This window comes from Pelodiscus sinensis, chromosome 15, assembly GCF_049634645.1.
Source record: "Pelodiscus sinensis isolate JC-2024 chromosome 15, ASM4963464v1, whole genome shotgun sequence".
Classification (NCBI taxonomy): domain Eukaryota; kingdom Metazoa; phylum Chordata; order Testudines; family Trionychidae; genus Pelodiscus; species Pelodiscus sinensis.
This window is the reverse complement of record NC_134725.1, coordinates 23170024-23192516: the sequence shown is the minus strand read 5'-3', so window position 1 is coordinate 23192516 and position 22493 is coordinate 23170024. Positions and strand designations below refer to the sequence as shown.

The 22493-nt window shown below is 44.9% G+C and overlaps 1 protein-coding gene across 4 annotated transcripts in view; it reads left to right on the top strand.

Moving 5' to 3' along the window:
* ULK1 (unc-51 like autophagy activating kinase 1) overlaps positions 1–22493 on the top strand; it is a 150823-nt gene that overhangs the window by 18963 nt on the left and 109367 nt on the right. For all 4 annotated transcript variants that reach the window (XM_075898408.1, XM_075898409.1, XM_014572209.2 and 1 more), the window contains exons 4-5: positions 10423–10455; positions 11383–11419. In XM_075898408.1, the coding sequence (XP_075754523.1) occupies positions 10423–10455; positions 11383–11419 (70 nt within the window). The remainder of the gene's footprint in view (positions 1–10422; positions 10456–11382; positions 11420–22493) is intronic.

Below are 22493 nucleotides of genomic sequence, written 5' to 3'. Positions count from 1 at the left end.
AAAGAAACTTGGGATGTAAAGTCCCAGCTAATCAGTTAATTGGTTAAACATTATGTTTAACCAGTTAGCCAATTAAATGGAAATGGATGGGGCATGCTTCGCCTTGGCTGGAGTGACCCTACCTGTAGTGCGTCAGGCCGGCATTGCTGTGAATGGGGGCTGCTCTGGCTAGGCTGCAACAACCCCTGCTTATAGCAGGCCCCAAAGGGCTGGAACAGCCCTCTACTTGTGGCATGCAGAGTGCTGCTTCAGCCCCAGCCAGCTAACCATAACCAATAAGCATCACCAGAAAGGGTGGTGCTTACCACTTAACCATTCACATCTCTAAAAGAAACTTTACCTAAAAAATACACTTCATGGCCAATAAAGTGAGAACTTTTCAACAACTGTTTTATTTGCTTGAAGATTTTTTTTTAGTGCATTTTCATTCACCAATTTTTGCTTTGTAAATGTTTGGTTATGTACAGTAATCATAGCTGTGCTGACCTGGAGTGGTCTTTTCTAGACATGCTGGTTGTTTGGGTAATAGGTTGTGTCTCCATTTGTTAATGACCCCATCCTGAACAGACTATCTCTGTAAATATAGGCCCCGATCCAAGCCCACTTAAGTCAATGAAAGGGCACACATTGGGAGTTGGATTTGGTGCTTAATGCTTTTGTGAGGTACCTGATTACCAGGTCTGGAGGCCAAAGTCCTTTAGGCCATCTCCACCAGCCTACATAAATGACTTGTGTAGAGACTTTGTTGTTTTGTAGTGTGAAGTTATTTCATGCTGGAGTCATATCATCAGGTTGTTTTGAATGTGAATGTTTTTGCAGTCCACATTTAGTGACAACAGTCAAGTGTGAATGCTGCATAATTGGGTTGATTATGAGAGGCGGTTACTATCAGTCTGAATCAGATTGATGTAGAGTTTTGTAAGTTGTAACTATTTTGGTGATCTCGTCAGAATGATTTTAGAGTGTAAGCACTTAGGAATGTTAAATTTCGATTAATTGACTAATCGAATAGTCGATGCAATTTGCATTGACTATTTGATTAGTGGATAAGGCACCTCTGCCTTTGAAATGTAGCAACAGCTTTAGAGCTGTGGCTACACTTCAAAGATGAAAGTTCTACAGGGAGCATGGGGCCAGCTGAGGACTGAAGCAGTCCCCCACTGTTCTCGCATTCCTCACAGCGTTTCAAAGCGACAGCACCGCATGGAGCCCGGGGTCATCTGGGGACTCCAAGCTCCACACAGTGCTGCTGCTTTGAAACACCAAGGGGAGCCCGGCAGCAGGCTGCACACGGCATTTCAAAGTGGCAGCGCTGTGTGGATCCTGGAGTCAGCTGGGGACTCTCCTTTTGCCCTCAAGTTCCATGTGTTGCTGCCACTTTGAAAGGCCATAGTCTCCACACGGCGTTTCAAAGTGGCAGCGTTTACGGAGCCCAGGGTCAGTGGGAGAATCAGGGTCAGTGGGAGAAGCTGATTCTGGGCTCCACATGGCTTTGCTGCTTTGAAACTCTTTGTGCAACTTGGGGACACCCCAGCTGGCCATGGGCTGCATGCGGTGTTTCAAAGCAGCAGCACCATGTGAAGTCTGGGTTTTGGCCCCAGGCTTATATATGGCAGGGCTGCTTTGAAGCACCCCCTTCTCTTTTCCCCTGTTGCTTCTTTCTGATAGAGGTAGCAAGGGGATGGGGGAAGCAACTAGTTGATTATCCATTCACGTCCCTAGATTGCATATCTGAGTTGGCTGTTGTGCACATTGTTTAAAGCATCCTCATGATGGGCTCCCAAGATGATGTAACCCACTGGTGAGTTGTTTGCCCCGCTCTGTGCCTGATCCAAAGAGAATGTAAGTCTATTACGGCTCCATCTGGGAATCTTTGGCTGTCTAGCTCAAATTGTAGCATCTCCTACTGTTAGTCCTGGAGGTCCTGAGTTCAGTCCCTGGTGTGTGAACCAAGATGGTGGCTATCATGCTGCGTATCTCTAAGGAGAGACCAATATTGTGCTTGGCATCAGGCTGACCTATCCCCTCATTTCCCAGAGTGGTCTTTTCAGGTCAGTGTTGAGACTCATTAGTTTTTCTCCTTTGACTTCTTATTTGCATCTGAGGGAATTTTAACAATAGGCCCCAAACTGCAATCCCTGGTAACTTTTAAGCTGTGGATTTTGTAATTGTCAAATATTTTAAATTTCTGATGTGAGAGTTTTAATACAGGATTAAAAAGTCATTTACACAAAGGCAGTGAGTGTGTGAACTTCCTTGTCCATGTTGCTGCTTTGTATTACTTTCCTACTCTGTTCAGACTTACTAGGGTCTTTTTGTGAAAGGAAAGGTGGGTTGTATATTTTTTTCTGCTCTCATGTTATCACAAATCCCATGCAGACCAGTGGAAGTAGTGCATTAATGAATTGGATTGTCATAGTGGCAAGAATAATGACACCCCTACCTTTTATTTCCTAAGTATTGTCTTAAATTTAGCTGTAGGAGACAGGCGAAGGACGGCATTGAGAGAGCAGACATCCTTGCTGATTTTTTTAAGGCAGTGGTTCAAGGATGACACACGATGTCAGGAAAAAATTATGTTGATATGTCTGCTTCATTTCTGACATGCTACTCTCCAATCTGTCTGGAAGGGGAATTTAAAGGATCATAAAATCGTTAGGCTTTAAATCGGGGTGGAAAAAATATGGCCTGTAGGCTGGATGCAGCCTGCCAGATATTTGGATCCAGCCCACCACGATCCTCTGGGCTACCAGTGACCTGCAGCCCAATGGGAACCTTGGTCACTCTGCTGCCCAACAAGCTCAAAGTGTCCAGCTACTGGAACCAGTATGTGTGTCCTTGCATGGCACACACCCTGTGGGAGTGTCTTTACTTGCTGCTTGGAGTGGCAAATGGGGGTATAGCAGGCAGGGAATCTGCCCAAGGGTTGTCTGGACTGTTGGCCAGGCACAGCCTAGCATAAACGCCTCATGGCCAGAGCCTGCATCTGGCACTTCCTCCTGCATCCCAACCCGATGTCCCAGGTTAGGTATGTGTAAGTGTGTACCACCAATGGAAACACATTCTGCTGGCTGTGGATGCTCTGTTGATTAGTTGGGTGGCACCTGAATTTTTCCTGGATGGCTGCTCAAGTGCTCAGATTACAGGGAACACAAGTTACAAATACTTCCCTGACCCTGCACCTCCTTTAAGTCCCCTCTCAGGTCAGAATCCACTCTTGCACCCAAACCCCCTCTCAGACTCCACACCTTTCTGCATCCTAATCCCTTATCTTCAGCTCCTTTTTGCACCCATCCTCTGTCCCAGACCCTGCACCTCCTCCATTAATATAAAAGAAAATCGTGGCCCTTGACCCTTACCAAATTCTTGGGAGTGGCCTCTCCATCAGAAATTATTGGCCACCCCTGCCTTAGCTATTTTAACAAATTGAACCATCCTTAATAGTTTCCACAATTGTACAATATTGTAAGGATTCCAGCACAATGTTGGTCTATGGCAACTTCTGTTGCACTTCTAGATTAAAACTGAGTTTTCTTATGTACTGGAAGAGACAAACCAATGGTTTTGTGTTGGTTTGTAGACAGATTGTTAATATCTATTTCCCACCCCTTTCCATATTTTTAACAATAATTAAAGAGAAACTTCACTGCTAGAATCTCTAATGGAAGAACTAAAAATTTATGCATCAGCCTAGACTGACACTATAATTGAATGTGTAGTACATGCAAGTTGATTGCAGGGCTGCTGTTCCCTGAGAAGAGGGCAGAAGTGTTGTCCCCAAGTATTTTTTTTCTTTAAACTATTGAGAAAATTAGTGCTGCTGATATATGTACTGGCAAACAGAACCAACAGAGGCCCCAAGTGGAGCACTCTCAATATCTTTGTACACTAGTTCTGCAATGGAATAATGAATGGAATCATATTATCAGGATTAATGAACTGGAATAATATTTTGGGGAGTAATTGATGTTCTGGGCACATTGATATATAGTGCCCTGTAAATCCACAGGTATCCACATCTGCAGCCCAGCCTGGGACACTTGCAGCAAGACAATAGGGCTGGCAGCCAAAGTTCCCTCTAAGATGCATGATACAATGGCCCCGCAACTGCTTAATGGGACTGGAAGCTTGGCTACAACCAGCAACCTGAGTGGGATGGGTGGCAGCAGCCAGTCTAGGGGCACCAGCAACCAGGGAAGGGTGGCACCTGGGACGGGAGTAGATCCAGGAGGCGGAGCTGGAATTGATCTCTCCTGGTTTGACAGGACCAGTCAAGTCCCGAGAGTGCTGGACCAGGAGGCCTAACCCTTATTATAATCACAGTATATATATAACTGTTATCATTTGCAGCAGGTTTTCCCCAAGCAATGTATATGCATAGAACTGGGTTTCACAAGATGGCCAACTACAGAAAGAAGTAGACTATTTATGTATCAGTCAAAGATGAAAAATATCTGTGATAGATACTAGAGTTTTTAGAGGAGCGGACATAAGGTAGTGGTCACTGTTTACTGAAGGTAAGCATTAGATTAAATTATAAAAAGCTAGAAAAGAAGGTTTACACACCCAAGCCATTTGTAAATCCCCACTAGATAATGAAATTTCAAATGCAACCCTGCCCCAAACTCCATTCAATTTGTTCCCAGACCTCAGATGCAGCCCCTGCTACAGAGCAATTGTTAGCTATGGTCACCCAAAATATTTGCATCATAAATGGAAGTGCAACATAAACAACGCATTTCAGATTTAAGAATCTGTCGCTTTTTAAAAAACAGAAATGAGGGGAGACAATTTCACTGTCCATCGGAAATGATGGATGATTATGCAGAATCTTGGCTTGAATTTGCACCAAATCTAATCTACAGAAGTGCCATTCTACTTCCCAGTGAGGTTTGAAACACACCAACAATGCTTTCACCAGAGGAGTAACAATATATCTTTTAATTCAGTGGTCCCCAACCATTTGGGGTTGCCGGGCGCCAGGGGGCGTGGCCCCCCGAGCAGGGCCCCCCCATAGCCGCATTCCTGGGGCCAGCGCTGGCGCTCTCTCCTCCCCCTCCCCCAAGCGCCGCGCGCCCGGGGCCGGCACTGGCGCTCTCTCCCCCCCCTTCCCCAAGCGCCGCGCGCCTGGGGCCGGTGCTGGTGCTCTCTCCCCCCCCCCGGGGCTGGCTCCGGCACCGCGCATGCGCCACGTGCCCAGGGCCAGGCCAGCCCCGAGCACTTGGCGGGCGCAGACAAATGCCCCCACGGGCACCATATTGGGGACCACGGTTTTAATTAGAGCAGCTAGAAGCTTGCTGCCCAACAGGTGACTTTCAGGTTTTTGTTTGCATCTTCTACCTCCTAAGCTGGAATGGTAAAACCTGAAGCAAAAAGTTTGCTCTGTTGCTAGGCATAATGCATGGAGTTTCTTACTCCTATCTGTGAAGGCACTTATTCAGCCTTTTTGCTTAAGTATGGTATATTCTCTGGCTCAGCAATGTACAGCACATGTGCCATAAGTGGCATGCAAGATGATCTTCAGTGCCACGCACAATGAACAGGCTCCTCCTCGACCCACCACCTGCAATGGGGAGCCCATGCTTGTGATCCAGCTTTGTGCCCCCCGCAAGATTAGAACCAGAGGCAGTTTCGGGGGTGGGGATCCCCAAGGCTCTGAGCCGGATCAGGTTTGCAGGGAAGCGTGTGCGTGTTGCTCCTCCTCTCCCCACAGAAAAAGCCAGAGTGGAGCCCCAGGGCAGGAGAGCAAGCTGGGCGTGTAGTAGAGAGAGCCCCTTCCAGCCTCCCAGGAGAGTGGTGCGGCCCAAGGCAGAAGGGCTAAGTCTTGGCATGCCACTTCGGAAAGGTTGCCAACTCCTGGTGTATACACACTAACTTCTGAACCATATCCCTTCCTTGTTACATTTCCACTAACTTTAAAAGAAAATACAAAGGTGGAAGATCAAACTATATAACCTAATAGATCTGTCCCATCCATACTAGCTCCTGTCTAATCAGTTATAAGATGGTTTCCAAGCATGTGTGATTCTTTACTTGCATAAATTTGAATATGCCTCCATCAGAGGATCTTGGTATGCTATACTGGTAATTAATTAGCCTTCGCCTACATTGCCAATTGAACCACAAAACTTTTGTCTTTCACAGGAGCTTAACCCCCACCCATCACCCCAAAAGATAAAAATTTTCCCACAGAAAGTGGCAGTGTAAATAGCGGCTTATTGATGGTAGGAGCACTTTCCTGTGGACTACGGGAACCCCGCTCCTATGTAGTACAAGTAATTTGTAATCAAAAGTGCTGACAATCAGCATTTATATTGCCTGACTTTTAGCAACATGGTCATGTCCCAGCTTCAAAAACCACAGTGCAGACAAATTCTTTGTCTTTACAACCAGTGTGCCCTCTAATTTTTTCCATCCATGTGCAAAATATATTTTGCTATGTGCACCAAGGTATGTGTGGATGTGCACCAGCAGTAGAAACACATGCTGCCAGCTCTGCTAATCAGCTGGGCAGCATTTGAATTTCTCCTGGAGAGCCCCCCAAGCACTCGGGATACAGGAACACTGCTCACAACATTGCTAATTAAGTAAGTAGTATTGTTTAGACAGTGATATTAAGGCACAATGAGATTTAAGGGCCTTAATTCTTTTTATTTTATTTTATTTTTTTAGATGTTCTATTCTTCCTCAGTTTCAGTAGAAGTTCATAACCATTGCTGGGTGTTCAGCATTTCTGAAAATTGGGTGTTGAGTGACTTGTTTTTGGCTATTCAGGAAGTTTGTTCAGATCTGGGAATAATACGTAGATCTTCCATCTCCCAGTCAGTGCTGAAAGCATAAACCTTTTCCCCAGTACTTTTGCATAAAGCATGAAAGCAGGTTGACTGGAAGTGTGTGTTTCCTTTAAATGCGGAGGTCAGAAATCCACACCCTGTCTCATGTGCTTCTTGTCCTCCATGGAAACACAGCAAAGATGTTCTTGAAATTATCACAGTAAATTGTTCAGTGGCTGAACACGAGAGACCTTTTAAAGTTCAGCTTGGCTTGGTTGCTGGAACTGCTGTGAGAGTCACCAAATGCCAACCCTTTGGTCTGGTGAGCACATTGAACCAAGGGAATGCTTGGAACCCTCACTGCCAGGCTGTTTATCATTTTCATCCCCTCTTAATGTATTGTCTGGGAGAGGCCACTTACTTTGCTTGCTTCTGTTTCTGGGCTTCCATGCATTACAGGTAGTTAAAAGTCAACAAAAATATATCAGAAGGGTAGCTGTGTTAGTCTGAATCTGCAAAAGTGGTGGGGAGTCCTGTGGCACCTTATAGACTAACAGAAGTGTTGAAGTATAAGCTTTTGTGGCAAAGACCCACTTTGTCAGGTCTTTGCCCACGAAAACTTATGCTCCAACACTTCTGTTAGTCTATAAGGTGCCACAGGACTCCTTGCCACTTTAACGAAAATATATTTAACTCTTGCTTGCAACCCTTGAAAATCTCAATGTCACTTTTACTATATGGCTGTGTCCAGACTGCATCCCTTTTCCTCTTAAAATAAGGAATAAGGGATCTTTCAGAAAAGGCTTTATTTTCCGAAAGATCCGCGTCTAGACTGGCGCTTTTTTCCGGCAAAACTCCGAGCTGGAAAAAAGCAGCAGCCATTTTTATGCAAATGAAGCAGGCGGGATTTGAATCCCTGCTTTATTTGCAATTGCAATGTGTCTAATTTGCATCCCTTTTACGGAAAAAGGATGCAGTCTAGACACAGTCTATGTCTGAATCAGAATTATGAAGAGGTAGGCAAAGGCCTGGACAAAAGGATTTGTAGTGATAGACTACTGAGTCCTTTCAGCAGGCAGGGGTGAAAGGAGCAACGGGGAGGAGCTGAGGCTGTTTTTAAAGCTAAAATTTTGAGGGCAGTAGGTGGATATTGGTGCCTTTTGAAGTGGAAGCCTTGCAAAGAGAGGGGAACAGAATAGCAGATGCTGAATGATTTTGTAGGTAAGGCTTTGGGACTAAGTAGAGGGATTCTACCCCAGATGTCCAATCACCTCCACATAGACAGGTCATTGCAACCTTTGTTTTCCAGTGCAGCCTTGCTTGAGCTGAGTGTGACTTTTAGGATATGGACAGATGTTTCCTACTTGATTTAAGAGACAATGGGAAGGCTTATTAACCGAATCTGTAAATAGACTAAAGTTGAGGAACCTGGGGCTGGGAGGGTGAAGAAGAGCCTCTTGCTGGTGATTAATTAAGGTAATATTTTCAGAAGTGACTAAGGTGCCAAAGGCTAATTGGAAGTCAGTGGAACTTAAGCTCCTAAATTATGCACTTCTGAAAAATGTTATCCTTAGATTAATAAGACTTTTGTGTGTGTTCTTGTAGAGATGCCTACAACTTAGAATAGGCATGTTTTTAGCAATGAAGTGCCACTGACTGTAGTTTTGCAAATACTCTCATAGTTACCTTGTCCCGCCCCAACCCTGTGCTTAGTCTTATCCTTGCCCTAGACTGTGAGCTTTCTGGGGCTGGGCCAGTCTGGTTTACTTGTTTGTACAGTTTCTAGCACTATGGAGCTCTGACTTAAGTCTAGAAGCAGTACCTAGTTGTGAAGGCCAAGACTTTATGGTTAGGTCCATCAATGGTTATTAACCAGAATGGGCTGGAACAGTGTCCCTTGCCTCTATTTGTCCGAAGCTGGTAATGGGTAATATGGGATGGATCACCTGATGATTACCTCTTCTGTTCATTCCCACTGGGGTAACCTAGCATTGGCCACTGTTGGTAGACATGATACTGGGCTAGATGGACCTTTGCTCTGATCCAGTATGGCCGTTCTTATGTTCTTATATTCTAACCTCAATAATAATATGTTAAAGGAGACACAGGAGTGACGAGGCAAAACTAGAGCCATTGTTGAAGAGTGGAAGTCACCTCTACCTTGGTAATGGTCCCATTTTTTGATGACCATATTGCTCATTCTATAGAAGACCTGATCATGAATTGAATTGCTCCAGAAATTTGGAAGAGCTTGTATCTTTGGTTCAGTCTAGATTTCCTTACTCTGATAGAAAATACTAGTGTACCTACTATGAGTTGAACCTCTCTTAAGTGGGACTCTCTGGTCCAGCAACATCCCTGGTCTAGAAGGACCAGAGATGTTCAGGTGGAGGACTGGTAACTGGGAGACCTGGCAGAGGGGCTAGAGCCCAGTTGCGGGGCTGTCCTTTAGCAGCAAAACCAGGAGTCCAGCAGCAGGACTGCAACCCAGTGGCAAAACTGCAGGGCCGTGAAAGGCAGCAAGTCTGGATCCCAGCAGCAGGACTGCCACTTGGCAGCAAGGCTACTGCCTATCAGCGAAAGTACCCATTAAGGCCAGGAGGCAGAAGGGGTGTCCAGTGATACTGGGAGTCATCAGTGGGGCTCTCCGGCAGCACAATCAGGAGCCCAGCAGCCTGGCTACTGGGAGCCTGACCGCAGGGCTATCTGGTGCCAGGGTCAGGAACACAGGAGTGGGGCTGCCTAGCAGATGCAGCAGAGTCCGGCAGCCCTGCTACTATTTGGTGGAGCTGCCTAATGAAGCCGGGTGGCAGCAGGGCTGCCGCCTGGCGGCACAACTGAACCCCAGCAGAGGGGCTGCCCCATGGAGCAGTGGGGCTGTGAGTGTGGTGGCAGGGCTGCCATAATGGGGCCAGGAGTTATATGTGCAGAGGTGTCAGCAGTGGGGCGGGACTGACTGGGAGGCTGGCAGCCAGGCCATGGCTCGGGCGAGGGTTGGGGAGCAGCAATGATCTTCCCTTATCTGTTCCTCATCTGGGACAAAGTTTCTCATTAGGTCTGAAGGGTACTGGACCAGGGAGGTCCAACCTGTATTATAATTGGTTCTATTGAATCTGTTACACCTGTCCAGCTTTTTCTGGGGCAAGGAGATTGAGAATAACCCATTCAGCAGGGGAAAAGGTAGGATAAAACCTTTGGTTTACTTTCTTATAATTGTTGAGAGTGAGATGTTACTTGCACTGAATTACTGTTTAAATAGCTGGTGAAGAGAGCATTACAAGGCAGTGCACATAACAAACTCTAGAAGAACAGCTGTCCATTTGGGACTTGATGCCAAACTTGGTTCTCACCAAATTCCACATTTGGAGAGAATCTTAGCTGCAAGCTCTTTAATTTGTTGGTGTTTTTAAATATTGCTCTAAATTCATGTTTATTTAGAAATAAGGCAGAAAGATATGCTGCTAAATCAAGAATTACTCCTCGTAATGCCGATTTCAAGTTTCCCCATCTGTGGTTTGGGGAGAATGAGGCAGATATAAGGTTTTACCTTCCAAAATGTACTAAATGACGTTTCCTTTCAGGTGCACAATGGCTTTACGTTTTCTGAAACCTTCAAATGCTTACATCTTTTGTTTTTTCTTTCCCCCAGGAACTGGCAAACTCTGTCTACTTGGTTATGGAGGTGAGTTATTTTGACACACTGTACCCTCCACACCTTCCAACCCCCTGCCCTGAGCCCTTCCTTACATCCCTCAATTCTCACACCTTCACCCCCACTATGCTCCTGCCCTGAGCCCCCCACACATCCAGCTCCCAGCCCTGACTCTTGCATCCTTCTACATATCCACTCCATACCATGGGATCCCCCCACCCACCTCAACCCCTTATCCTGAAGTCCCTTATAGTCTACCTCTCGCTTAAATTTCTTACTAGAAGTATTGATTGTAGCTGCCTAACCCACTGCCCTGACCCTTCCTTAAGGGAGGGTGAGTTGTGATATGACAGTACCTGTAAGACATTTAAATTACTTTCACCCCTGGTTGGCGCTCTTCTTGCTATCAAATCTGCAGGTGCATGTCCATGAGGCTGAAGGAGAGGTGAAGAGCACTAAGATCAAGCACAGCACAGCTTAAACAGTTGGTTTTTTAAATCTCTCTATTGCCAAAGCTCTTTTTAAGTGTAGGCTTGACCGGGAAGATGTTTTATCTTAAAGGGGAATACACATTACCACTTTCAATTCACTTATGAGCAATTTAATGGAAAGAACAATTTTCTCCACACGTTATAGTTGTAGTGCTGCCAGATATCATATATACCTTACGCTCTCTTCAAACTGAGATCTTACAGGACATAACTGAATGAGCTTTGAATACCTGTAGTCACTCAGATTCCTTTCCTGATTCCAGTTCTGTATTAGGCTTTTCATTCTGACAGTGACCTTTTGGGTTTTATGTATACCTCTCCATGTTTGCTCCATTTTATTCTTACATGTAATAAAATATTAACATCATTGTGGATTTTCCATACTTACTTTTGCTTCCTCTATTCTTTAAATTCTGCCAGCCTGCCTAATGTAAATTAAGCTTTTGTTATTCTCTTGAATTTCCAGTACTGCAATGGTGGTGACCTGGCTGATTATCTGCACAGTAAGTAGACCAATGGGGAAGACATTGTTTATGTTCCAAAGGAAACATTTTGTATTTGTATTTGTTAGAGTTGTTGGAATGAGTGAAAGATAAGGACATATGAATGATCATGCAGGTGAGACCAATGGTTCATTCTAGCCCAGTATTTTGTCTTCCAACAGTGGCCAATGGTAGATTTTTCATAGTGAGAGGAACAGAACAGAACAAGCATCAAATGTTCCATCCCTTTTCGTCCAGTCCTAGCTTCTGGAATCCATACATGGCCATCTTGGCTAATAGCCATTGATAGATAATTTCACAGAAGATAGATCTAATTCTTTTCTGAATCCATTATAGTTTTAGCCTTTACAACATCCCTTGGTAACAAGTTCCACAGGCCTACTGCATTGTGTGAAGAAGTAATTAATTATGTTTTCAACCTACTGCATATTTATTTTATTGAGTAACTCTTGGTTTTTGTGCTTTGTGACAAGTGTGGATCTAATCCTTTCTCCTATGAAACAAATTTCATCATTAAAAACAATGAATAGTCCTGTGGCATTATACAGATGAGCCAAAAGGTATAGAATCATGAGCTTTAGTGGGTAAAACCCACTTTATCAGATAAATTGGAGTAGAAATAACAGAAATCAAGGTAGCTAGATAGATAGAGATATAACACCGTACATAGTAACTGTCAATTGTAGGACCCATGTTAATTGGGCTAATTAAATGGGCTAGATGTGTCCCATTCATAGTTTTTTACGTGGAAATGCAGAAGTTAATGGTGGGAGAGATTTCATCATTGCTTTTCTTTATCTTCTGCCAAGTACTTCTTCACTGGTGAACATACATATTACCAGGGAGGTAATAACTTGTGTATTTTCCAGCAGTACATGGTTGGAAGTTAAGAACAGCATGTAGCCAGTTGAAATGCGAGGGGTGTGATGCAGAGATAAGACATTGATCCTACAGGTTGGACCTCTGTGGTCCGGCATCCTCAGGACCTGACTGGTCCCGGATGAGGGATTTTGCCAGACAAAGGGAGATCATACCTGCCCCCACTGCTACCCAACTCAGCCTGGACCCTCCTCAGGCCCCGCTACCCTGCTGGTCCCCACCGCCCCTTGCCTGACACACTGGGCAGCCCAGCTGGGGTGCGCAGTACAGCCCTGATGAGGCACTTCAGACTCCCTTGGGCAGCCCCACTGAACAACTTCGCAGTGGTGCATCAGGCTCTCAGCCCCACGGATAGTCCCACTGGGGTGTGCAGCTGGGGCACATAGGCCATCCCAGCAAGGGCATGCTGAGCAGCCCCACTTGGGTATACCCCGTAGCCCAGCAGTGGGGAGCCAGGCTGCTGCTCCCACTGACAATTCACTGGTAGCAGCATGCTGCCCTACCAGCCTGCAGGGCTTCTAGGTACCAGTGCTGGGACTCTCTGGTATAGACCACGAAAGATGCCAGACAAGAGAGTAACAATTTACAGAGGTTCAACCTGTACAAGCTCTTCTGGCAGTTCAGGAAGACGCTGATCAGTTTTCAGGATCACGATGTAAATGAAGAACACCTAGAATTCAAGGCTCCTATAGTGAAGAGAGCATGTTTCCTGGATGCTCAACTAGTAGCTTTGCTGGAGTTATGCTAGATTTAAAGTTTAGTGTCCTTTTAAAGTATTTTATTTTTGTCTTGCAGGCTGACTAAGAGTAAAGCTGTCTCTTAGTATTTATTTATTTTTCTTATTGTGGGGCTTTTGGATCATATTTAAACATAGTGCCAATCCAAGCTGTCTTCTGCATTTGTTGTTAACATTCTGAGAAGGTATTAAAATAGAAGTAACAACAGTTTTAGTAAAAGCGACAAGGAGTCCTGTGGCACCTTATACAGTTTTACTGGTTGTTAACTGAGGCTTTTATTTAAATTAGATGATGATTGGAAACTTGAAATTAAATAAAAGCTAAATTCATATTTGTCTTAGAGCAAGGCTACCAGTTGTTAGATTTGAACCTAGGACCTCTGGAGCCTAGTGTAGGAGATTCTACAGCTCAGCTATAAAGCCACCAGGCTCTTCTTAAAATGTAGAGCTCTCTCATTCTTATCTCTTACTATTTGTGTGGGTTACACAAACTTAAGTGTCCCAGAAATGATACATTCAGAACTGATACTAATATGCTCCAGTCCATTCATCTGGGATAACAAATGACATCTAATCATTTATTTTAATCTATGAAAAGGTATTGGTAGCTGAAGAAATGTAAAGAATCGATTTGCTCTTCTCATAATTTTTATAGAGATGAGACACATAGGACCTAGACTTGCATTTTAATTCTGAGTTTTGCATGCTTTGTGTTAGTTCTTTTGTGATGCTGTCATATCCATTAGGTATGCAGAAGTGAAACACCTTTTGTGAGTGCCAAATGAATGTGCTTGTACACATGGACTTTTTTTCCTGAATATAATGATAATTTTTAATAATGGAACCATTCAACAATAGCCAAACCTTAGCTGATTTCCTATGGCACTAAAATGGTTGAACTAGACTAACTCTGGTCTGTGAGCTGTAGCAATGAAATGGTGTACAAATGGAGAGAGAAGAGATTAAGAATTGCCATGCAATTCAGGAGCCTGTGGTTTCAAGCAATCTCTTGAGCTTTGTGCACAGGCTTTGCTGGAGTTCACAATTGCAAAGTGTTGTGCACAGAGGGCTGCTTCTGCCCATATAGAAATTGTACTTGTAGGGTGGGATTTTTGCTAGAAGCAGAGGCACACAAATCCCATTGTAATCCAGTGGGATTTGCACTTCTGTATCACTTTAGGTATAAATCCATGGTATAAAACCTTTTTCAGCATAGCCAAACTGAGCTGTAGTACAGTGGTTCACAACTTCTTTGGGTTCAGGACCCATTTGTAAACATTGGTGGCCTGTTGCCACCAGTGTTCCCTCTAAGATTTTCCATCCTTGGGCAGGTTGAATCTTCTTTTGGGCAGTGTAAAAGTTTGGTTCTTAACCCTGTGTTTTCACTTGCACCCAGTGCCCTTCACTTTACAGTTGGATGGTCTTTTCACTGTTTTACTTAAATGATTGGGGTGTCCCTCTGCTGGGACTCAATTGACACAGCCTTCTATAGCGGTGGGGAGCGGAGGGTCCGGGGAGTACAGGCCTGCCCTCACTCATGGACCCCAGCCCAGGGCCCTAAGGATGCAGACCTGTCTGGGTCTGGTCCTTCTGGTGAGGCTTCCCGCCGAAATGCGCCAGCCCACGGGCCGAAATGCGCCAGCCCTGGGCTGCTTCCTCTCCCCCCTTTACTAAGTTCCCGCCTCTTGTTCCTTACCTACCCCCTCTTACAACCCCCTCCTTCTTCCATCTCCTTACTTGAGGTTCCCACACCCCCCGGTCCATTCTCCTCTCCCTCCTCCTCTGAACCCCCCCCTTTTTACAGCATCGGGCGGAGCCCACATCACTCAGGACATCCTTCCCCTCCATTGATTGGCCACCGCAGGAACATGGTGTGCCTGCGCTCTCTTGCTCACAGCCCTCTCCTTCCTCCGCCCAGGACTGGCCTGTCCTTATCTTCTCTCCCTCCCAGCTGTTTGGCGGTGTTCGAATGCGCTGTGCATGTGCGCACCCCCGCTCGCCACCCTCCATACCAGGCCGGCGTGGGGGCTTTTAAAAGTGTGGGGTCGTGATGCCCTGTCAGAGGCAGGTTGAAATTTCTTGTGTGCAATACCAATATTGAGGTAGTGTGTGGATACGCACCCACCAATACAAACAAAAACCATAGATATAAATAAATATTTTAAATAATCCATAGGTGTGGAAGAAAATATATTAAAACCAGTGATAATTAACAAGGAGTAGTACTTATTATTATTTAATGTGAAATCAAATAAAAAGAAAATTAACAGCACACTTGGCTGAAGAAGTGGGTTGTGCCCATCTAAGCTCATGATAATATTTACATATTTAAAGGTGCTCCAGGACCATTGTTGTTTTTTAAGTTTATTTAGGTACAGACTAACACAGTTACTCATCTAAGACTTTGGAGTACATGTATCATCATCCTCTCATAAGAGACAGATGCATGTTTCAAAGATCTTGCAAATAAGGTTTCATCTTTAGTTCATGCTAAGGTTTCATCACACCTAGTACTTGCTGCTTCTGGCTCTGAGCCCGAACTCTACCAGATAGCAAAGATCTGGCCTTAATGCAATACAGTTTACCGTGTATTAATTAGCAACACAAGATTTTTTTAAAAAAATCATTAAGATCCAAGTTTTAGATATCTGCAACACTCAAAAAAATTCTGTTAAAAGGATCTTTTTCTTTCTTACCTTAAGACATTAACACGGGATGGGCAATAATTCTTGATAAGGGAACATTCCAAGAATTTAGTAAGTGGTTGAGAGCGGACTCTTCCATTATATTAATGGAAGAGGTGAAGGGGTCTGGGATGGAGGTTGGGTGCAGAAGGGAGAATTGGGGTAAGTGAGTGGGGTGTGTGATATAGGAGTGAGTTTGGGTGAAGAAGGGGATTGTGACCTGGGGCAACAGACTGGGGTGAGGAAGGGATGCAGGGCCTGGGAAGGTATATGGGGGCTGGAGCAAGGGTGCAGAAGCTTTGGGTTACATGGGGTAGGAGGGCAGAACGGGGACAGAAGGTTCTGGGACAAAGGGAGGGGCTGGGGTTCCAGAGATAGGCTTTGGCTGGGAGACCTTACCTGGGTCTCTGCCTTCTAGCCCCTATACTTGCTCAGAAGAACTGCAGGAGCCCTGTTTATCACTCTAAACTGAATTCTGTGAGCCCTGGGGGAGGAGAAGTACTTCACATGCTGCCTGTCCTGCAAGCAGGCAGTTGCTAATGATCAAAACTGGCCAATGGGAGCTACTGGGGGTGGGGGCAGTATGAGAAGCTTGTCTCTCTTCCCTCTTGGCTCTCAGTGTTCACAAACACACACCTGTCCTTGCACTTAGCTTTCCAGAGTGCCAAGCGTGTGTGGGGCAGGCAGGGAGTCAACTGAGGCTTTCACGGCTGGATCTGGCCTGCAGGTCATCTTTTGCTCAGTCCTGGAGTAGAGGCTGGAGCCAGCTTCTCCATTTATAGCAGGCAGCAGGAGCAGCTGCTACTGCTTCCGCTCCTCCAAAAGGGTGACTTCCCTGCCCTCTCCTTTCCCCAGCCAATAAGCCGAGCTCTCTGCCTGTGTGGGGAGCTTTGAACCACTGCACAGGGCTCTGAAAAGAGTTGTACACTCGTGTGGGCACACACTGTACAGGTAACCTTGGTTGCAACCCATTAAATAGCTTAATGCAAAACCCATCTGGTTTACTAAATATTTCTTATTCATGTTGCAATGCTTGAGCATACCGCTGAGGCAACTCCTGCGGTTCTAGTCCTCCAGGGCACAGCATCCTGCTCTCGGCATCAGAACCTGGCACATGGGGTTGCAGCGCTACTCACTCAGGTTTGGTCCAGCCATTCCGCTTCCCGTCCTACACTACACCTCCCATAGAGCCCTTTGACACGTTCTGGTGAAACTTTTCTCTAGAAAGTAAGTCACGATCTGTGACTCGTAATCATGCACTCCCCACTCCCGCCCCCATTTGAAGGTAAGCTCCCAGCAGTGATTTATCTAAAGTGCACCTGATTGTATTGCCACTTGTACATGCACATACATCATGGCAGCACAAAAGTGGAGTACTCCGTGCAATTACTTAGGCTGCTAATTTAACTTATTTCTTTGTTAACATGACTTGCTTTCTTTGCATCTAATACTGACTGTATTAAGGAGGCTGATAGTTGCTACCAGAAGGTGATATTGAAGTTGCTATCCAACGTCTTTGCTTTTGATGCTTTAATGTCCAGTAGGCTATAGGTTGCTGCTTTGATCCTGGGTTAATCAAAGATGATTATGTTAGGCTTTCTTCTTCTCTAAAATTACTTTTTACAATTAAGAGAAGCAGCTACCAGATAAGAATAATTTGAAGGACGTGTGTAGTATTGCTTCTGTCTCTTAAAAAATCTAAGGGTCAATTATGAATAACAGTGGCTTATAAAACCTAAGTTAAACATATATGCACCAAAAGGGAAATGCTATTGGATGAATTTTCTTTCTATTTATATTTAAAAAAAACAGAAATACTGATCCTTATTGAAACCTATTTCTAGACAAGTTTTTACCAGATGATTCTGTCTCCAAATCACATAGGAGACATCTTTTAGGGATATATTAATGCCGTGTATTGCTCGTACCTCTGTTGTATCAGCAAACAGAAGTCTCAGATTGGTAGTTTTGCTTTTAAGATTATTCAGGCTACTCAGGTTTTGATTTTTTAAAGCTGTTCTACTTGTGGCCATTTTCTCCCATGTTCCTCTGCTGGGCTTGGCATCCAGCCTTCAAGAACTTCCAGAATGAGTTTGCTAACAGGAAATGAGGCATAGAATGTTCATCTTTGTTGCCTCAGCAGCATCTATCTGGGCCCTTATACCACACTTGTTTGTCCATTCCCCATGGTACTATATGTATTGCCATAAGACTAGGTATTCCTTTATTGTCCAGATACAGTCACCCCTTCACTGCCTTTTCAAATTAAGTATTTCTTTTTTTTTTAAGAACTAAACATCTCTAACATTCATGTTTTTCACAGTGCATTGGTGAAAAAACCAAAGTGAATTTCTAATAAATACCCAGAATTCCCTGCTCTACACAGATGTTATTTACTGCTCTGCTTCTTTTAATAGCTGCATCATTCTCTTCAATTTTGACATCTCTTTTTCCCAGCCATTCATTAAGTATTTCTGAGGTAATTCTTGTTAGTGCTAATGTGAGCTGCACATCCAAGTCCCCTTATTATTGGGAGAATAGGCTCTGAAGCCTACTGATCTATTCTGCCATCTAATTACAAATGTTAGGCAATATTTAAATTCTCCACTGCACCCAAAGTAACTCCGATTCTCCATTCCATTCTAAAGCAAAAGATGTGCATTTATTCCTCAGCGTGAAATGTGTTGGTTTTAGTTTTCCCCTCATCTTCAGTTGTATGTCTTGGGATGTGGCGTGCTACAATTACTTCCAGTGAACAGGAATTTGATCTTGCTAGAATGCGTCTTTCCTTTTGGCAACTTAGTTGACTTTGTCTTCAGTTGTAGCTCATTTGGTGTTATGTACAGAAGTGAGAGAGTACAGTATCGCTCTGCACTTCCTGGGATGTTAGCAGAACAGTAGACAGTATCATACTGGTGTTTGGTCTCAACACTGGAGAAATTGGATGAAATTTTATGGCCTGTGTAATGCAGAAAGTCAGACTAGGTGATCTCATGGACTCTTTTGGCCTCCAGCTCTGTGCATCTCTTGGTAATGAGGCAGGCTGTTTTATATACTGCCCTTTCTAGTCTCTTCTTCTTGGGATAAGCATATTTATGTAGAAAATTTATCACCAGAACAACATATTTCTTTATTTGTTTGAGGTTTTTTGATAGACTATGACATTTGTGAGCCTGCAAATGGAAAGGGGCATGTAAGAATGATTGTAGGTTGAATTCTAAGCTGCTAGGAAAGCTGCAAGAAGGATGCTTCTGAGCTCTTGGGCCCCTCTTTGCAAAAGGGAGTGATGCATTTCTGCCTAGCCTTGCTCCATATGTCTGGGCGTCAAAAAGGCCTTTGGAGTGATGAGGCTCTTAGCATGTACAATTGGCTGTTCGTGGGGGTTGGAAATGTATGGTGCAAATAGACATGGTGGTCTTCAGGTGAGTTTTAAGATAGAATTTAAGGGCCTTCGTGCTTGAATTTCAGGATGATTGTCCAGAATTGTGTCTGATTTGCACAATGGAACGCTAATAATGGACTTCATTGTCACCAATAATATCCATGCACAATTTTCTGTATTTTTCCCCATCAGCCACCCAGGGCTGAAAGCAGCTGCCTGGGGTTCCTGCTGTCAAAATTGCAGGAGAAGACATGATGTCAGCAGTATTGCAAGTAAGGCTTTACTTAAAGGGCCTGGCCCATCCCTCACTCAGTCTCATTGACTTTAGTGGCCTTTGGATCAGGCCCATATTGAAGATAGATGCAGATGACCTTTATGGGGAACTTGAGATTTTACTCTTTCCCTCTCCTCCCCTAACCCTAAATATCCTTTCCATAAAGTTGTCCTGTCTAGTTCAATATATCTGGCTGAGGGTTATCTGATACAGGTCCTCAAGTTTTGCTCTAGCTCACCTTGAAGCCTCCTTGCAAGTGAAGCTCTATTTCCAGCACCAGAGTGCTGACCGGGGCACTTATCAGGGGTTTGAGCTTTTTCTAGCACTGTGAGCTGGGAACCAGTGGGGCCTCTTAATGTAAATACTTGCTCTGTTCTACTGACCTATCTTGCAATCCTCATGTCAGTAAGCTGAGTGCCTTGTCGCTGAAGTCGATCCCACACAAATAAATGCATGGATATTATTACTAGTTAGGTATGACAGAGCAAGTTTTGTAAAGTAGTAACATTTCAGAGAACTCAGGCTGCTGTTGCTCATGTTGGGGGTTGCCCACTCCCCTTTGCATGTATTAATGCCTTGCTATGCTATGGAGAAGATGAGCGAATGCCCCCTCTCTTATAGGGAGGCCGGCACAAGTGCCTTGTTCAGAATAAGGCTGTAACAGCCGAGAAATGTTAAATGGAATCATGTTCTACTGCTTGTGAATCCCAGGAATTAGGCAGCTCTTCCCTGCACTATCTTCTCCCTACCTCTGCTTATGGGCTACTGCCCTAGATACCAGACACTGACTAAAGTCTGCACATGACTGCTCTTCAGAAATCTTTCTGGTGGAATAGGGACAGATCCAGTTTCCCTGATCTTTAGCCCAGTAGGGCAGGAAAATCTTGTTTAGGGTTGCCAAATGGTTGAACCAAAAATACCGAATCCTTCCTCCCCCCAAAAAAGACTACACCAGGGAGAAAATTCTGTTGAGGGAGAAAAAAAGGGGGGAGGGACCAAAGTTGTTGAGCAAAATAAATAAATAATTAAATAAATAATAAAACAGCATGGCCCCGTTCAGACTGAGTGCCGAGTTAAAATAGGGATAGGAACAGGGGAGAGGTTGAGCACTAAGACCCAGGGAAGGCATTGCTTCCCCTTGGTCTTTAGGCTTTTTGCTGGTGTCCATTTTGTGTTCTTGTTCAAGCCAGAATTTAGCTTCCTTGTGGAACTAGGTAAGCAGGGAGTCCAGAGGTGGGAGTTTGGAGGTGTTGGGGCCGGAGGAAGTGGGGCATGGGCTTGGCCCAGGCACCAGGGTTGCCAGGTGTCCGGTATTTTTGCCTCCTGTCTGGAAAAAAAAACAGAAAATACCGGACATTTCAGGTGTCCAGTATTTTCTGAATTTGTTTTACCGGACAGGAGGTGAAAATGCCGGACTGTCCGGGTCAATACCGGACACCTGGCAACCCTAATCTTACTAAACAGCTAGAGTGGGGACTAAACCACCTAGCCACAGGTAAATAGGGAAGTTACAACTGGGAAAACTCTACCAACAAGATCCAGGGGCTGCACACTTGCCTCAAGCATAGCCACTGGGCGATAGGAAAGACTCAGGACTTAGGCCATATATTATTTCTTCCTTTAGTTTGTGGGGTTATGGAGACTCTAACGGGAAAAAGATCCATCCACTGAGAGAAAAGTGGAACTCCTCTTCTTCAGGCAGTGCAGCAAAAATGGCCTTTGCTACTCTACCCCTGCTGCTGTGCAGTGGGTTGGGGTGAGAGGTAAATGAGGGTATGTCTACACTACCCCGCTAGTTCGAACTAGCGGGGGTAATGTAGTCATCCGCAGTTGCAAATGAAGCCTGGGATTTGAATTTCCCGGGCTTCATTTGCATGAAGCCGGCCGGCGCCATTTTTAAATGCCGGCTAGTTCAGACCCCGTGCCGCGCGGCTACACGCGGCATGGACTAGCTAGTTCGGATTAGCTTCTAATCTAGCTAGTCCGTGCCGCGTGTAGCCGCGTGGCACAGGGTCCGAACTAGCTGGCATTTAAAAATGGAGCCGGCCGGCTTCCTGCAAATGAAGCCCGGAAAATTCAAATCCCGGGCTTCATTTGTAACTGCGGATGACTACATAACCCATGCTAGTTCAAACTAGCGGGGTAGTGTAGACATACCCTGAGAGATAGGAAAGCTCCATTTCTGTCTGTCTGTCTGTCTCTCCGCTCTCGCTCTTTTTTTTTTTTTTTTTTTTTTTTTTAAATGAGGAAAGGGGTTTCTCCAGCACTCCTCATCCTGTATCTCAGAGCAGTTAGGTGAAACTGACTTGTTCCCCGGGTTTCCTTGCTGCCCAGCGGGTTCTGAAGAGCAAAATCTGTGCAACAAATCTCAGTCTTGTATCAGTTTTATTCTGCTGCTGCTTCCTCGCTCTGCAAACCAGAAGCAGATACACTGGAACAGTCTGTCTGCCAGTTGAAGGCAACAGCTTTGCATTAGTTTCTCATATTTGGGAGATTATAGCTTCAGATCTGAAGAACTTGGCATCTAGCTTTTGTTTAAGTGAAAGTTTAAATTCTGCAGAGATTTGCTCCACAATTGGTGGATTTTTAAAAATCCCTATATCAATCTCTTTTTGCAATGTAAAGAGGTAGAAGACCAGCTCCAGGTTATGTACTCTTAACATCTTCAGTATGGGAAGATGGCTTCTAATGTGTTTATCTCTTTTAATTGCTAAATTATATGGAAACAGCTCAGAGGGTATGTCTACACTACCCCGCTAGTTCGAACTAGCGGGGTAATGTATGCATACCGCACTTGCTAATGAAGCCCGGGATTTGAATTTCCCGGGCTTCATTAGCATAAGCGGGGAGCCGCCATTTTTAAATCCCCGCTGCTTCGAACCCTGTGTAGCGCGGCTACACGGGGCTCGAACTAGGTAGTTCGGACTAGGGTCCTATTCCGAACTACCGTTACTCCTCGTTTCACGAGGTGTACCGGTAGTTCGGAATAGGCACCCTAGTCCGAACTACCTAGTTCGAGCCCCGTGTAGCCGCGCTACACGGGGTTCGAAGCAGCGGGGATTTAAAAATGGCGGCTCCCCGCTTATGCTAATGAAGCCCGGGAAATTCAAATCCCGGGC